This window comes from Alosa alosa, chromosome 16, assembly GCF_017589495.1.
Source record: "Alosa alosa isolate M-15738 ecotype Scorff River chromosome 16, AALO_Geno_1.1, whole genome shotgun sequence".
Classification (NCBI taxonomy): domain Eukaryota; kingdom Metazoa; phylum Chordata; class Actinopteri; order Clupeiformes; family Clupeidae; genus Alosa; species Alosa alosa.
In genome coordinates, this window is record NC_063204.1 from 13,982,804 (window position 1) to 14,000,125 (window position 17,322).

The following is a 17,322-nucleotide window of genomic DNA, read 5'->3' on the forward strand; positions in this document are numbered from 1 at the left end:
TTTTTTTTTTTTTTTAGGGTTAGTTAAGTGGTCCTGAAACTGAAAAGTTTGAAAACACTGTAAGTGAACCAAAGTATTAATGTTTTACTCCGCCTCGCTAGATGGCGATATGCGCCCAAACACAACACATTCCCCAAACAGACTCTCCATCTTAGCCATAGCTAACTTGCTAGCGAACTTTCCATATTAGCTTACTTGCTAGCAAACTTTGCATCATCAGTCTAACTAGTTAAATAGTTGACATTACATGATGAACATTTTCGTATGGACATTCTGGTGGATGTTAATTTGTATGAGAGAAGCTTCAACTTCTGGGTATGTAGCATTGTGGCATAAAGCTTAGGTAGTTAGTTGGTAACTCTGGCAGAAATCTCCAGTGTTCTTGTTCCATGTAGTTTCGTGTTGCAGCCACAGGGTTGCAGCAACAGCACGTAGACTAGCCTACAGGAAAGCTGTTGCGTATGAACTCATTCGGAATATTTTGAAAACATAACAGCTAGATATTCTGTCTTCTCATTTTGTAGACGAAAATGAAGAGATTTTATCTTAGTTCTTATTTCATGCAAAACATTTTAGTCTCGTCTTTTTTCGTCAACAATAATTCATCTTAAGATAGTCTTAGTCAGTGTTTCAGGACATTACTGCCGTCTCATCATCGTCTCGTCTTAGTCATGAAAAAAAAGGTTGTTGACGAACATATTTCCTCTCGTCTCGTCTGACGAAATTAACACTACAAAGAACGACAGGTTAACGAATATGCTATAGAAAACACGACTACTGGTGGTTAGTGCCAAGTTCTTCTCTTATGTTTTAGTCTAGCCTAAGTGAAATGAGTATGGTTCTCTGGGATAAAGCGAACCTTCCTTCATCAATGAATTTTGACGAGACATAACGAGCTGTAATCATTTTGACGAGACATAATGAGCTGTAATCATAGGGTGCTAGCATTGATGAAAGCGCAATGTTCCACGCCAGAATAACATTACCATAACTTGTAAAACGATCTATTTCATGTTCGGTCAGTACTACTGGTAATATTTGTCATGGCATGTAGACCGCTAATTAAAGCCCACAGCATACCACCAAAGCGTGTTGATTCCTAATAATAATAGCGGCTTATTGTTACAGTACGTGGTAGCAAATCATGTTATCAAAGAAATAGACGTAATGTAGGAATGCACACAGATGTATTGCAACAGGTAATGGTGTAGGCCTATCTGACGAAGACGTGAGTGGTTGGAACGTCGTACTTGTACACTGGGCGCAAAGAAGAAGACTATCCTCACATTTTCCCATTTGTAACTGTCAAAGAAATCCCATGAACACAGGAAGGCCTAGGGAAGCCTAGACTGTACATCAGATGGCCTAAAGATTAGGCCTCTCTGCATAGCATTCAGTGATTTGCATGCAGTAATATTAACACTGACCTTGATCTTGCCTAGTTTGGCTATTCAAAGCTACTTTATTGCCAAAACACAACACAATGTAAATGAACTATAACAAACAATAAAGGACTTAATCACACAAAGTAGGCCTACTATTTTACTGACTATAAAAAAAATAATAATTATGTAGGAAGTTTACAAGTTTAGAACCCAGAATTGACCTGCACACTACAAAAGTGCACCGAATTCAACACAAATGACTCCATCCACTTGGAGGAGGTATGAGTCCTTTCTTCTCCAGATATCTTAGGATTTCGCCGTAGTATCGTTTTAGTATCGAGCATCGTGATATTTATAATAGGTATCGTATCGAAGTCATACTTTTGGTATCGTGACAACACTAACACTGACATATGTTTGCTGCTGAGTGTGCATGTTGGAGTGTGTATACTGGAGTATGTATGCTTGAGTGTGCATGTTGGAGTGTTGGAGTGTCAGCTCCCAAATGGGGAATCCTCAGTGAGGAGGGACTCAGTGGGTTGAGTGATTCACCCCGGATGCTCCCGGTTAAACTTTAACACACCAGGCAGCTCAGAGCAGCGGCATGAGCATGAACACAAGGCATGATGGGATATGGAATGCTCAGTCGCTCCCTGGCACACACATCACAGACGGATGCTCATCCATGCGGTAACTACAGGGAGTACAGAATGTGTCAGGAACATGCTCTCTTGTGTGTGTGTGTGTGTGTGTGTGTGTGTGTGTGTGTGTGTGTGCGTGCGTGCATGTGTGTGTGTGTGTCCGTGTGTTTTCCATGTCTGTGGTAGTTGTTGGAGGTTCCAAGGAGATCGATTGGTTTTCTCCGTCGGGGGAGAAGATCGAGCCAAACCGCCCGGACATCACGGTGACTCGGAGCGACGAGGCCACGTCCACTCTCACCATCTACAACGCCAAGCTGGACGACGCCGGAACCTACAAGTGCATGGCTCGCCGTGGCAACGACGAGGGAGAGGCCACGGTCAATGTCAAGATCTACCGTAAGCTTCATCATCATGATTATCAAAACCATTTTGTTGACAAAAAGTAACACAAATCAGAAATTCCTCTTATTGTCATCCCTGAAAAGCAGCACACTGTCCCGTAAGCCATACACATGTTGTCTCCTTCGTTCTCACATAAGCTACAGATATTTTGGACAAAATTCTGGTAAATTACTCATGGGACATATTAAAATGGCTCTTAATGAATATATTGTGTATATATTGTTCTGAATGGCACAACCCTGAGCAGTAACAGTGTGCTACTTTCCAAAGATTTTTTCCCCCATTGAGTTTACCAACCTGTCCAGGTGGGATGCAGTGTAGGATCCAGTAGAGGATTTGAGAGATGAGTGTGAGATGTCCGTTCTCACACACACACACACACACACACACACACACACACACACAGATACGCGCCAGGTCTTACTCAGGCACATGCAGGTAGAATAGAGTCCTTTTTGGGTCACTCGTCTGTAGCAAAGCTTCAGACAGATTTTAGTTCATCTCAGCTACACACACACACACACCATCACACAAGCTTCATAGAGATTTCAGTTAATTTCAGCTACACACACACACACACACACACACCCATCACACAAACTTCATAGAGATTTCAGTTTATTTCAGCTACACACACACACACCATCACACAAGCGTCAGACAGATTTTAGTTAATCTCAGCTACACACACACACACACACACACACAAACACCATCACACAAACTTTAGAGAGATTTCAGTTCATCTCAGCTACACACACACACACACACACACACACACACAAAAAACCATCACACAAACTTTAGAGAGATTTCAGTTCATCTCAGCAACACACACACACACACACACACACCATCACACAAGCTTCAGAGAGATTTCAGTTCATTTCAGCTACACACACATACACAAACACCATCACACAAACTTTAGAGAGATTTCAGTTCATCTCAGCTACACACACACACACACACACACACACACACACACACACACACATCATCACACAAGCTTCAGAGAGATTTCAGTTCATTTCAGCTACACACACATACACAAACACCATCACACAAGCTTTAGAGAGATTTCAGTTCATCTCAGCTACACACACACACACACACCATCACACAAGCTTCCGAGAGATTTCAGTTCATTTCAGCTACACACACACTCACACACACCATCACACAAGCTTTAGAGAGATTTCAGTTCATCTCAGCTACACACACACACACAGCCACACTGAATCGTGACGTTGATTCACTTAGAGCAAGCTTCAGGTGTGGCTCATGTTGACTAAAGTAGGTGAGAGAAGGTTGTGTTTGCAGATGAATCAGTTTGTGGCAGAGGTGGCGTTTCCATGGTAATTACTGCTGTTTCTGTCCGCCATGGCGACGCCTCCTGTGGATAGTTTGATCAGCTAATGACCTGCATCTGAGAGTGTGTGATCAGTCATTACTGGAGACGGACTGCAGAAATGATGGATTTCTGTAGTGTGTGTGTAGGGGGGTGTGTGTGTGTTTGTTTACTCATCAGCACATCAGCAGCCTATAATAGAGCTCAGAGCCCTCCGCCCTTTCACCAGAACCTACAGTGGTCTGTGTATACACGTCATTCACTACTGCATCCAGAGTAAACTTCAGGTGGTGGGTAGGTGTGTGTGTGTGTGAAAATCATCTGCCCTTGTAGAGAAAAATCACCTTCAAACATGTGTCAGCTCACTGCCACCCTCAATCCAAGGAGTTTAAATGAGGGTGATGACGCACATCATCGCATTACAATGCACACATTATGGATAGGATATTTTTCATCTCCTTCCTCTTCTACATAATACGCCACATTACGCCACACTCACATCATCTTACGAAGCACATAAGGATATTTTTCTATCTTCTTTTCCCTCTTATAATGTTAATAATACTACTATGGAGAAGGATGGTGGTTTACAGCCAACACCAGATAGGATAATTTTTCATCTCCACCCACTCTTACACACACACACACACACACGCACATACACTTTCAATGATAAAGACACTATTCTTTCCTTCTCTTCTTAAGTTACAATACCACACACACATTCTTCCTCACACACACACACTTCACATTATACACATACCTCTAATAGTTGATATTTTTCTTTCCCTCTCTATACCCTCTCTTACACACACACACACACACACACACACACACACACACACACACACATAGCATTATTTTCATTACATTTTCATTGCACATCAATAATATTTTCATCTCTTTAATGAGAAGGATATTTTTTCTTCTATAAGATTGTATATTTCCTTCTTTTTCCTCTCATTTCCTCTCATTTTAGGTTTCCTGACACCTCTTTTATATTTCTTCTATCTCCTTTCTTTTCTTGTCTCATCTTCTCCCCTCCCTCTGTCTCACTTTCTCCTTTATCTGATTTCCCTTCAGATCTTGATTTTGATCTGATCTTTTCTTTTGCTGTCAAAATTCCATTCCCTCTCATCTGTTCCAAGTTGGCTGTTCTCATTCTGTTGTACATTCTGATTATTTCATTTCCTGATAAGAGCAGTTTTTTTTTTTTTTTTATGAGCAGGAATTTGAAACTGCAAAACAAAGTATTATGTTTATAATGTATTCATGAAAACCCAGTTCAGATAGGCTGTTCAGCCAAGCAAATAAAAAGGAGCTTTTAAAAGTTGCCCAGAAAATGAGCACACACTTTCTGGTCAGCAATGTATGATGCAGGCTTTGTGTTAGCTTAGGCACTGAGCCGTTCTGTTCCATACAGGCTTGTGTGTGTGTGTGTGTGTGTGTGTCTGTGTGTGTGTGTGCACTGTACAGTATGTGTGTGTAAAGCAGCTCTCTGTCCTCTCAACACACCTCCAGTGGCCAGACACCATCTGATCTGAGCAAGTCTTGAAGTGTGTCTCCCCAAAACATTGCTAAACAGCTAACATTGTCAAATGAGAGAAACTGTCATTGTTGAACAGCTATCATTGTTAAATGATAGAGAAACTGTCATTGTTAAACAGCTCCCATTGTCAGCGATGGTGGAACTGAGCTGCCATTGTTAATGATAGAGAGAGACTGCCATTTTGAACACACTTTCCCTTAGTCATCGTGACGGATGCTCAACTTTTTTGGGAAAAGGAGATCTGGGCGGGACCAGGGTGTTTGTGTTTGACCCCAGAGAGAGACACACACACACTGACACACACACACACACACACACAGTGGTGTGTTTGATCCCAGCTGATAGTTTGTCATGTGCATTCCAGTGCGCTTTAAGGTCCAGCCCAGCAACCCCAGAACACACACACACACACACACACACACACACACACACACACACACACACACACACACACACACATTCCCGTGTTTGATCCCAGCTGACAGTTTGTTCTGTCTGTACCAGTGCGCTTTAAGGTCCTGACCAACAACCACCTTCAGATCCGCGGCATCAAGAAGACGGACGAGGGCACCTACACATGCGAGGCTCGCATCATGGCACGTGGAGAGATCGACCTCAGGCCCATCAGAGTCGTCGTCAACGGTGAGCCGCCCCACTCCTCACACACCCTGCCCCTCTTCAACTGCCCCCCTGCCCCTGGGCAGGGTTAGCGTTCAGTGTTCTGTTGCCCCCGGAGCAAAAACCCACAGGAGAAGACATGGCATTAGGAGTGGAGGCAAATTATCCTCTTGCTATGTTCTTGATGGCGTATATACGTATGGTTATATGACGTATGTATGTATGATGAAATAACATGAATTATGTGGATATATATGGTTTGATGAATGACTGTGAAGTTAATAAGTTTAAGTTAAAGTTTTTGGAATTTCCCTCAATGACACACCAGTTCTCAGGCAGGCATCAGATGACGTGTTTTCTGTGTGTGTGTGTGTGTGCGTGTGTTTGTGTGTGTTAGTCCTGCCCACCATCCGGATCAGGCATGCGGAGGTGAACACCACTGGAGAGGCGGGCCATTCGGCCATGCTGGCCTGCGACGCTGACGGATTCCCCGAACCCATTGTCACCTGGACCAGGTCAGGACTCACACTTTGTCATTTGTCTCACATGTAATATGCCTTAATAACACATTACACTTCATTAACACACACACACATTATTACACACACACACACATTACAATATTACGGCCATTATTAATACACACATTATTAATATTAAACACATACATTATTAGAATAAAATATTCCACTTCTACACACACATTACAACTTACATATTATAATACTAGAGACATACTACTACAGACAGATTATTAGAATAAAAACACTTTACTCTCTACATATTATTAATAGCACCACACACTACACACAGCACACAAACACACAAACACACACACACACACACATTAATAATATTAATAATACACAGACAGACAATAGAATAAAAACATTACATTTCATTAATAATAATACAACTATATTATCATTAATATTGTGCATTAATAATAATATAATACAGACACACAGAATAAAAAAATACCTACTCTACACACATACACATATAACCACACAATAGCTTACACAATAAACACAGCACACACACAATGCGCTACAGCGCATTATTATTACTACTTTCATTATACACACACAAACACACACACACACACAATAATAATAATAATATCAATAATACACACATTACTTACTATACGTCACAATAATAGATATTACCAATGAATAAACACTTCACTTCCACACACACACACACAAATCCACACACACACACACACACACACACACAGACACACAGAATAAAACACTCACTTCCACACACACACACACACACACACACACACACACACACACACACACACACACACACACACACATACACACACTCATGTCTAAACACAGACCAATTCCCATGCCCTTAGTATCACTCCCACAGTCGGGAAGACCAGAGTTTGTTCAATTTAACTCCCTCACACACGCACACACACACACACACACACACACACACACACACACACACTCCCCAGCTGTAGATAACACAGAGGCAGACTTGCTGTGCAGCTTAAATGCAACGAGTGAGTGTGTGCAGTGATAGCAATCTGACCTTGGCTCCTGCATCAGTCAGTCCGGGGCCAGACTCAGGAGAGATCCCTTTCAGCCTCTCAAGACCAGGGGACAATGCTCTGCCTCAGCAGCACAAAGACTTTTAGACAGTCCACACACTCTCTCTCACACACACACTCTTAGACACACATACACACACACACTCTTTCACACACACGCACACACACTCCACATGCTCCCCCTGAAGCTCGACCAAAGAAGCACAAAGACGCCCCCCCACACAGACACACACACACACACACACAGTAGCCACCCTCCGAAACACAAAGAGCCACACACACACACTAATCTGGAGAAGAGGAGGAGGGGTGATGTCTTATTCCTGAAATGGGTCAGATCAGCTCCGAGCGTTTTATCCGGTAGGGGCGTAGGATGGGGCGTCTCGGAGATTATTATTACTGCCGTGACCTTGATGGGTTGCCCTCACTCCGCACATAGAGATGGATGCCTGAGAGGCGGACTGGACTGACACACACACACACACACACACACACACCCTCCCCCTGCACATTGAGATGGATGCCTGAGAGGCTGACCGGAGCGAGGGGATGAGAGTGAAGGATGCGCTGGATCACACACACACACACACACACACACACACACACACACACACACATGGCTCGCTCAGGAGGCCCTTACTCCACCGTGACTCATTCAAAAGCAGGGCCCACTGAGACCCCCAGGGCAGTCATTTGGTCATGTTAGATCCCTGCTGCGCTGCATCAGTAGTTAAGACGGTGTGTTATCCTGTCCCTGGCCCTCTGTAGTGCGCGCACACACACACACACACACACACACACACACACACATGCATGCACACACAAGATAACACACATGCATGCACGCAGTACATTGAGCACACACACACACACACATACACACACACACACAATTAAACACACACCCACACACACGGGCACGCAAAAACAAGATAAACACACATGCTTGCACACAGTACAAGTGTTGTGCTGTGCTATGCTGTGCTGTGCTGTGCTGTGCTGTCTTTGGCTAGAGTGGCCATGACTCTGTGTGTGTGTGTGTGTGTGTGTTCCCCTTGCAGGAGCTCCGTGCTGCTGGAAGAAGGAGAGAAGTACAGCTTCACCGATGACGGCTCCGAGATGACCATCCGAGAAGTGCGCAAGCTTGACGAGGGGGAGTACACATGCATCGCCTCTAACAAGGCCGGCCAGAGCGAGCAGGAGCTCAGCCTCAGGGTGTTTGGTGAGACACACACATACACACACACAAGTTCTTGAGAAATGTGGGCAATTAAACACACATACACACACACTCTTTTGAGAAATGTGGGGAATCACACACACACACCTACAACACACATACACACACTTATGAGAGTGAGGATATTATGAGAGACATGCAGAGAAATGTGGGAACGACAGTCTGAGGAGACATAGGAGACAAAACACACACACACACACACACACACGTGAGAAATGTGGAGAATCACACACGCACACACACACACACACACACACACACACCTCGTGACAAATGGGGGAAGCACGCACACACCCACACACACACACACACACACTCACACACACTTGTATACTGATGCCCATGTGACCACCTCCAGTGAAGCCCAAGATCACGTTCCTGGAGAACCAGACGACCACGGAGATGGAGGAGCAGATCACACTCACCTGCGACGCCACCGGAGACCCCACCCCCACCATCACCTGGAGCTTCGGCAACCGTGTCTTCTCCGAGGGAGAGCAGGTACACCTCAGGCACTCACATACACACACACACACACACACACACACACACACACACACACACTCACACACGTTCATGCACCTGTGTGTGTCCTAATGCAGGACAGGATATGACTCAGATGAGCTGAGAGAATAATCATCAGAGAGAGATCAGTAGTGTGTGTTGATGTGTGTGAGCTTGCAGGGATATCAAGGGATCAACACGCCCTGTTTCTCAAGATGAGAATTAATGCATGGACGGAGGTACATCTATAAGAGTGAACCAGGCTTGTATATCTATTATACATAGCCGTCAGTCATGATTAGCCTATTGTATATCTATACATATGAGTGAGTCAGGCTTGTATATCTATACATTTGATTGTGAGTCAGGCTTGTGTATGTATAGATATGACTCAGGTAAGGAACAGACCTCATTGTTTGTCTGCTTACTAATGATCAGCCACCAGAGCTCTCAGTCATGACGAGACCATTACAAACAAATAGACATGCCATACATTTGGGGAGCTCCATGCAAACGACCATTTTACCTCTCGTTCCTCACTGACCTTTGACCCCTGCAGTCTGGACAGTGCCAGAGAGATCTCATCTCGGTGGTGTGATTTTTCCACTGAAGAGTCCAGCGTAGACACTCATCCAAGTGTTCTATAGTGTGACCCACAGTATGGTGTGTGGTATTCTATGGCAGTGTAACCGACCCACAGTAAGGTGTGTGTGGTGTGGTGTTTGTGGCGGAGGAGTAGAGTGGCCGTTTGCATGGGGCAGGAGTGAGCCCGGGATCGGAGCTGGTCACCGATGGCGAGTCGGAGTCGGGCCAGGCACGCAGTGCAGACTCGGCCACGCCCGCCCCTTTCTCCTGCAGGAGCCTCCTAACTGGATCTATCAGGTAGCATACTGTCCTGTCCTACACGTAAAGCATACTGTCCTGTCCTACACGTAGCATACTGTCCTGTCCTACACGTAGCATACTGTCCTGTCCTACACGTAAAGCATACTGTCCTGTCCTACACGTAAAGCATACTGTCCTGTCCTACACGTAGCATACTGTCCTGTCCTACACGTAGCATACTGTCCTGTCCTACACGTAGCATACTGTCCTGTCCTACACGTAAAGCATACTGTCCTGTCCTACACGTAGCATACTGTCCTGTCCTACACGTAGCATACTGTCCTGTCCTACACGTAAAGCATACTGTCCTGTCCTACACGTAAAGCATACTGTCCTGTCCTACACGTAAAGCATACTGTCCTGTCCTACACGTAAAGCATACTGTCCTGTCCTACACGTAAAGCATACTGTCCTGTCCTACACGTAAAGCATACTGTCCTGTCCTACACGTAAAGCATACTGTCCTGTCCTACACGTAGCATACTGTCCTGTCCTACACGTAGCATACTGTCCTGTCCTACACGTAGCATACTGTCCTGTCCTACACGTAGCATACTGTCCTGTCCTACACGTAAAGCATACTGTCCTGTCCTACACGTAGCATACTGTCCTGTCCTACACGTAAAGCATACTGTCCTGTCCTACACGTAAAGCATACTGTCCTGTCCTACACGTAGCATACTGTCCTGTCCTACACGTAGCATACTGTCCTGTCCTACACGTAGCATACTGTCCTGTCCTACACGTAAAGCATACTGTCCTGTCCTACACGTAGCATACTGTCCTGTCCTACACGTAAAGCATACTGTCCTGTCCTACACGTAGCATACTGTCCTGTCCTACACGTAAAGCATACTGTCCTGTCCTACACGTAAAGCATACTGTCCTGTCCTACACGTAGCATACTGTCCTGTCCTACACGTAGCATACTGTCCTGTCCTACACGTAAAGCATACTGTCCTGTCCTACACGTAGCATACTGTCCTGTCCTACACGTAGCATACTGTCCTGTCCTACACGTAGCATACTGTCCTGTCCTACACGTAGCATACTGTCCTGTCCTACACGTAGCATACTGTCCTGTCCTACACGTAGCATACTGTCCTGTCCTACACGTAAAGCATACTGTCCTGTCCTACACGTAAAGCATACTGTCCTGTCCTACACGTAAAGCATACTGTCCTGTCCTACACGTAAAGCATACTGTCCTGTCCTACACGTAAAGCATACTGTCCTGTCCTACACGTAGCATACTGTCCTGTCCTACACGTAAAGCATACTGTCCTGTCCTACACGTAGCATACTGTCCTGTCCTACACGTAGCATACTGTCCTGTCCTACACGTAAAGCATACTGTCCTGTCCTACACGTAAAGCATACTGTCCTGTCCTACACGTAAAGCATACTGTCCTGTCCTACACGTAGCATACTGTCCTGTCCTACACGTAGCATACTGTCCTGTCCTACACGTAAAGCATACTGTCCTGTCCTACACGTAGCATACTGTCCTGTCCTACACGTAGCATACTGTCCTGTCCTACACGTAGCATACTGTCCTGTCCTACACGTAAAGCATACTGTCCTGTCCTACACGTAAAGCATACTGTCCTGTCCTACACGTAAAGCATACTGTCCTGTCCTACACGTAGCATACTGTCCTGTCCTACACGTAGCATACTGTCCTGTCCTACACGTAAAGCATACTGTCCTGTCCTACACGTAAAGCATACTGTCCTGTCCTACACGTAAAGCATACTGTCCTGTCCTACACGTAAAGCATACTGTCCTGTCCTACACGTAGCATACTGTCCTGTCCTACACGTAAAGCATACTGTCCTGTCCTACACGTAGCATACTGTCCTGTCCTACACGTAGCATACTGTCCTGTCCTACACGTAAAGCATACTGTCCTGTCCTACACGTAAAGCATACTGTCCTGTCCTACACGTAGCATACTGTCCTGTCCTACACGTAGCATACTGTCCTGTCCTACACGTAAAGCATACTGTCCTGTCCTACACGTAGCATACTGTCCTGTCCTACACGTAAAGCATACTGTCCTGTCCTACACGTAGCATACTGTCCTGTCCTACACGTAGCATACTGTCCTGTCCTACACGTAAAGCATACTGTCCTGTCCTACACGTAGCATACTGTCCTGTCCTACACGTAAAGCATACTGTCCTGTCCTACACGTAAAGCATACTGTCCTGTCCTACACGTAGCATACTGTCCTGTCCTACACGTAGCATACTGTCCTGTCCTACACGTAGCATACTGTCCTGTCCTACACGTAGCATACTGTCCTGTCCTACACGTAGCATACTGTCCTGTCCTACACGTAAAGCATACTGTCCTGTCCTACACGTAGCATACTGTCCTGTCCTACACGTAGCATACTGTCCTGTCCTACACGTAGCATACTGTCCTGTCCTACACGTAGCATACTGTCCTGTCCTACACGTAAAGCATACTGTCCTGTCCTACACGTAGCATACTGTCCTGTCCTACACGTAGCATACTGTCCTGTCCTACACGTAAAGCATACTGTCCTGTCCTACACGTAGCATACTGTCCTGTCCTACACGTAAAGCATACTGTCCTGTCCTACACGTAGCATACTGTCCTGTCCTACACGTAGCATACTGTCCTGTCCTACACGTAAAGCATACTGTCCTGTCCTACACGTAAAGCATACTGTCCTGTCCTACACGTAGCATACTGTCCTGTCCTACACGTAGCATACTGTCCTGTCCTACACGTAAAGCATACTGTCCTGTCCTACACGTAAAGCATACTGTCCTGTCCTACACGTAAAGCATACTGTCCTGTCCTACACGTAAAGCATACTGTCCTGTCCTACACGTAGCATACTGTCCTGTCCTACACGTAAAGCATACTGTCCTGTCCTACACGTAGCATACTGTCCTGTCCTACACGTAGCATACTGTCCTGTCCTACACGTAAAGCATACTGTCCTGTCCTACACGTAAAGCATACTGTCCTGTCCTACACGTAGCATACTGTCCTGTCCTACACGTAGCATACTGTCCTGTCCTACACGTAAAGCATACTGTCCTGTCCTACACGTAGCATACTGTCCTGTCCTACACGTAGCATACTGTCCTGTCCTACACGTAAAGCATACTGTCCTGTCCTACACGTAAAGCATACTGTCCTGTCCTACACGTAGCATACTGTCCTGTCCTACACGTAGCATACTGTCCTGTCCTACACGTAAAGCATACTGTCCTGTCCTACACGTAAAGCATACTGTCCTGTCCTACACGTAAAGCATACTGTCCTGTCCTACACGTAAAGCATACTGTCCTGTCCTACACGTAGCATACTGTCCTGTCCTACACGTAGCATACTGTCCTGTCCTACACGTAAAGCATACTGTCCTGTCCTACACGTAAAGCATACTGTCCTGTCCTACACGTAAAGCATACTGTCCTGTCCTACACGTAAAGCATACTGTCCTGTCCTACACGTAAAGCATACTGTCCTGTCCTACACGTAAAGCATACTGTCCTGTCCTACACGTAAAGCATACTGTCCTGTCCTACACGTAAAGCATACTGTCCTGTCCTACACGTAAAGCATACTGTCCTGTCCTACACGTAAAGCATACTGTCCTGTCCTACACGTAAAGCATACTGTCCTGTCCTACACGTAAAGCATACTGTCCTGTCCTACACGTAAAGCATACTGTCCTGTCCTACACGTAAAGCATACTGTCCTGTCCTACACGTAAAGCATACTGTCCTGTCCTACACGTAAAGCATACTGTCCTGTCCTACACGTAAAGCATACTGTCCTGTCCTACACGTAAAGCATACTGTCCTGTCCTACACGTAAAGCATACTGTCCTGTCCTACACGTAAAGCATACTGTCCTGTCCTACACGTAAAGCATACTGTCCTGTCCTACACGTAAAGCATACTGTCCTGTCCTACACGTAAAGCATACTGTCCTGTCCTACACGTAAAGCATACTGTCCTGTCCTACACGTAAAGCATACTGTCCTGTCCTACACGTAAAGCATACTGTCCTGTCCTACACGTAAAGCATACTGTCCTGTCCTACACGTAAAGCATACTGTCCTCTCATGTAAAGCACGTAAGTCTACACGTAAAGAGCACACTATCCTCTCCTGCACGTAAAGCCCTGCCACCACTCCTCTCGTCCTGAACTCAGTGGTGTCGTCACTCATTCCTTTGGCATGTATGGAGACAATGGGAGGGCAGATGGCACCAAGCGTGCCCGCCACACACACACACACACACACACACACACACACACACACACACACACACACCGGACCTCGGCTCTCACAATGCCCACTTATGCCAACATGTGGTGGTGCCAGCTGTGCCCTCACCCTGCTGTCGATCCCTGGCCGTTGTGCCCAGAGTGAAAAGGGAGATTGTTCTCCTTCTCTGCCGAGGAGCAGCGTGGCACAAGACACACCGCCACCCCCCCTCCTCCTCCTCCTCTAGACAGGCAGGCTGTCGCTAGCAGGGTCTGGCAGCAGTAGCCACAAATATCGATTCAGTCCCCCTCCAGCCATGACCAAGGCCGTGCCCATCTAACGCTTCATCAGCCCTATTGTGTTCTGTCCCAGTGCGCCCAGAAGCCCGGTAGTGCACCGTTAGCGCCTCATGGAGGCACTGAGGACAGAACCTGGACCAGAACCAGAGAGCCCAGACCCAGTCTTGGGGGCCCACCACCACGGTGTCTTTTATGTTAACACTTTACTGTGCTGCAGTAACAACTGCTTCCTCACCGGGCTGCTGCACTGGTCCCCTGCATGCCCCTCATGCCTGTGCAATCACCCTCATCTCTCACCACCACGGGACAGTAACTGGAATACTTATCGTAACCAAAGACAGTAAAGTAAAACGCCCTTTTAAAAGGACCTCCATGTCAGTGCCCTCATGCTGTACACAGAATAGAATGGTAACGTGATGTCGTCATTGATGTTGTTTCTTCATAGTGTTAACCAAGCTATTACATACTTATGCTTCCAAAAGTGATTTACATATCACTTATCAGTTATTACAAGGGCCAGTCTCTCCAGAGCAACTCTGGGTTAAGTGCCTTGCTCAAGGTTTGAACCCACAACTTGTAACTGCATAGCTAGCCTCGTTCCTTAGCCACTATGCTATTACCGCTAATGTTGCTCGGAATAGAATGATAGCACTATGTCGGTGAGTTAACTAAGTTGTCACATGAGGCAGTGATCTCTGGTGTTTAGTCCTTCAGTGAGAAATACTCAAGCTCCTAATCCTTCATGCCTAAGGCATTTGTGACTCTAACATGGCGTAATGACTAGCGCTCATGCAGGGGATAGCTACAGGGTCACAACCTCTAGTTAGACTCAAATCAGTTAGAGTTAGAGAACATAGAGTTAAGTAAGTATAAGTATAAGTTTATATACTCTTTTGATCCCGTGAGGGAAAATTTGGTCTCTGCATTTATCCCAATCCGTGAATTAGTGAAACACACTCAGCACACAGTGAACACACAGTGAGGTGAAGCACACACTAATCCCGGCGCAGTGAGCTGCCTGCAACAACAGCGGCGCTGTTGAGGGAGCAGTGAGGGGTTAGGTGGGCCTGAGCGGACGTGTGTTTGGGACAGAGTGGACTACTACAGTATTTTAACCTGTGGGAGTGCCAGGCTATATCAGGAGTGTACACATTTCTTCTTAAAGCAGCCCTAAGGCTAGCTAGACACAGCTGGAAACTCATTTTTTTGTTTTTACGATCAGGTTAGAGAGATAGCAGAACATACCAACCGTTCTCCGACCCCCTCCGACACAAATATTACATTTTCCATAATGAAATTACCTCTGAGAAAGCCCATTATCTCTATTCCTTAAGGCCATTGTTGATATGAGGTCCTCCCAGCTGTAAGCGAGAATCAAACCCCAAACAAACGAAAGTAGGGAAGGAGGAACAGGAGCTATGCAACCTGCCATTAGCACGGCAGAATCAGAAACTCTTGAAGGTTCTAATTCTGTCGTTCTAATTCTAATTGAACGTTCATTCAGATTCAGATGTTGTGTGTGATTGTCAGCATTGAGATTTCATTGCTCCCATATCACAGCAAGCTCAGCGGTGCTGTGTTTATACATAATGCATCAGCTCTGATGTTGTACGATGATGTTCCACAGCTCAGAAGGTTGTAATGATTTATTCCGTCTGTCGATGTACAAGGAGTGCCACTTTGTCCAAACTGATCAGAAATGGTTGTGTTTGGTAGATGTTGATTGTCCCTCAGAACTTTTTTTCTGTCTTCATTCATTCATCTCCCAGCTCCATCTTCAGCTGTTTTAACCAGCATGCCTGCTTTTGTATCCTTCTGTGCCGAAGCACACTGAATTTCCTATCAGGCAGCTACTGTATGAGTTTCTTAGATTTAGATTATTATGGCACAAAAGCAAGAGCAATTATGAAAGTATTGGGGAAATTGACCATGAAGGCTGTTCTGGAATGAGCTTGTTAGCGTAGGAATAACCTTCAGCTCGCTGGGCCCTCGGCAAGTACGGGCTGTGTTTACGCGCGTATGAACTCAGGTACGCCTCGGCCTGCAGAGTCGGAGAATATGGGAGAGGGAGAAATCAGTGCGAGCAGCGAGACTTTCTCAAGACTTTCTGTGCTTTTGCTTTTGAGCTGTAAGCAGGGCCTCAAGTGAACTGTCAAACTGAGGTAGTGTGTGGAAGAAAGGCAGGCTAGCTAGTAGCTACAGAGAGCTAACGCTCTGCCTTTGAAACAGCTTTTCATCAGGACACCATGCTGATATATACAGCTAGTTCTTTCAGATCTGCAGATAGTGTTTTTGTGATCTTGGAGGAAGCTAGGAGTAATATCCAGTTTTATTTGACAAATTGGAAGCATTCATAGTTTAAAAAGGCAGAAAGAACTTAATAAATGCTAATATATTAATTTTTTTAAATACTTGACCTTATTATTGCTAAGTGAGCAACATGACCATTACTGCTTTAAATGTTACTATGCAGTGTTAACGTGCTCTTTTTCTTTTTTGAAACATACGCATTCTTTATAACATATGCTCATTTTACTGGGCTAGAACAGGTAAAATGTACGTTATCAGTGCATTTTAGCTCAAATGCATGTCTAACAATGACTTGAATTGGGTTTCT

The 17,322-nt window shown here is 45.4% G+C and overlaps 1 protein-coding gene across 1 annotated transcript in view; it reads left to right on the top strand.

Annotated features, from left to right (window-relative positions):
* ncam1b (neural cell adhesion molecule 1b) overlaps positions 1-17,322 on the top strand; it is a 115,936-nt gene that overhangs the window by 53,742 nt on the left and 44,872 nt on the right. The window contains exons 3-10 of the mRNA XM_048267010.1: positions 2,213-2,422; positions 3,960-4,069; positions 4,355-4,361; positions 5,833-5,970; positions 6,344-6,461; positions 8,584-8,744; positions 9,121-9,263; positions 10,125-10,148. Coding sequence (XP_048122967.1) covers positions 2,213-2,422; positions 3,960-4,069; positions 4,355-4,361; positions 5,833-5,970; positions 6,344-6,461; positions 8,584-8,744; positions 9,121-9,263; positions 10,125-10,148 — 911 coding nt within the window. The remainder of the gene's footprint in view (positions 1-2,212; positions 2,423-3,959; positions 4,070-4,354; positions 4,362-5,832; positions 5,971-6,343; positions 6,462-8,583; positions 8,745-9,120; positions 9,264-10,124; positions 10,149-17,322) is intronic.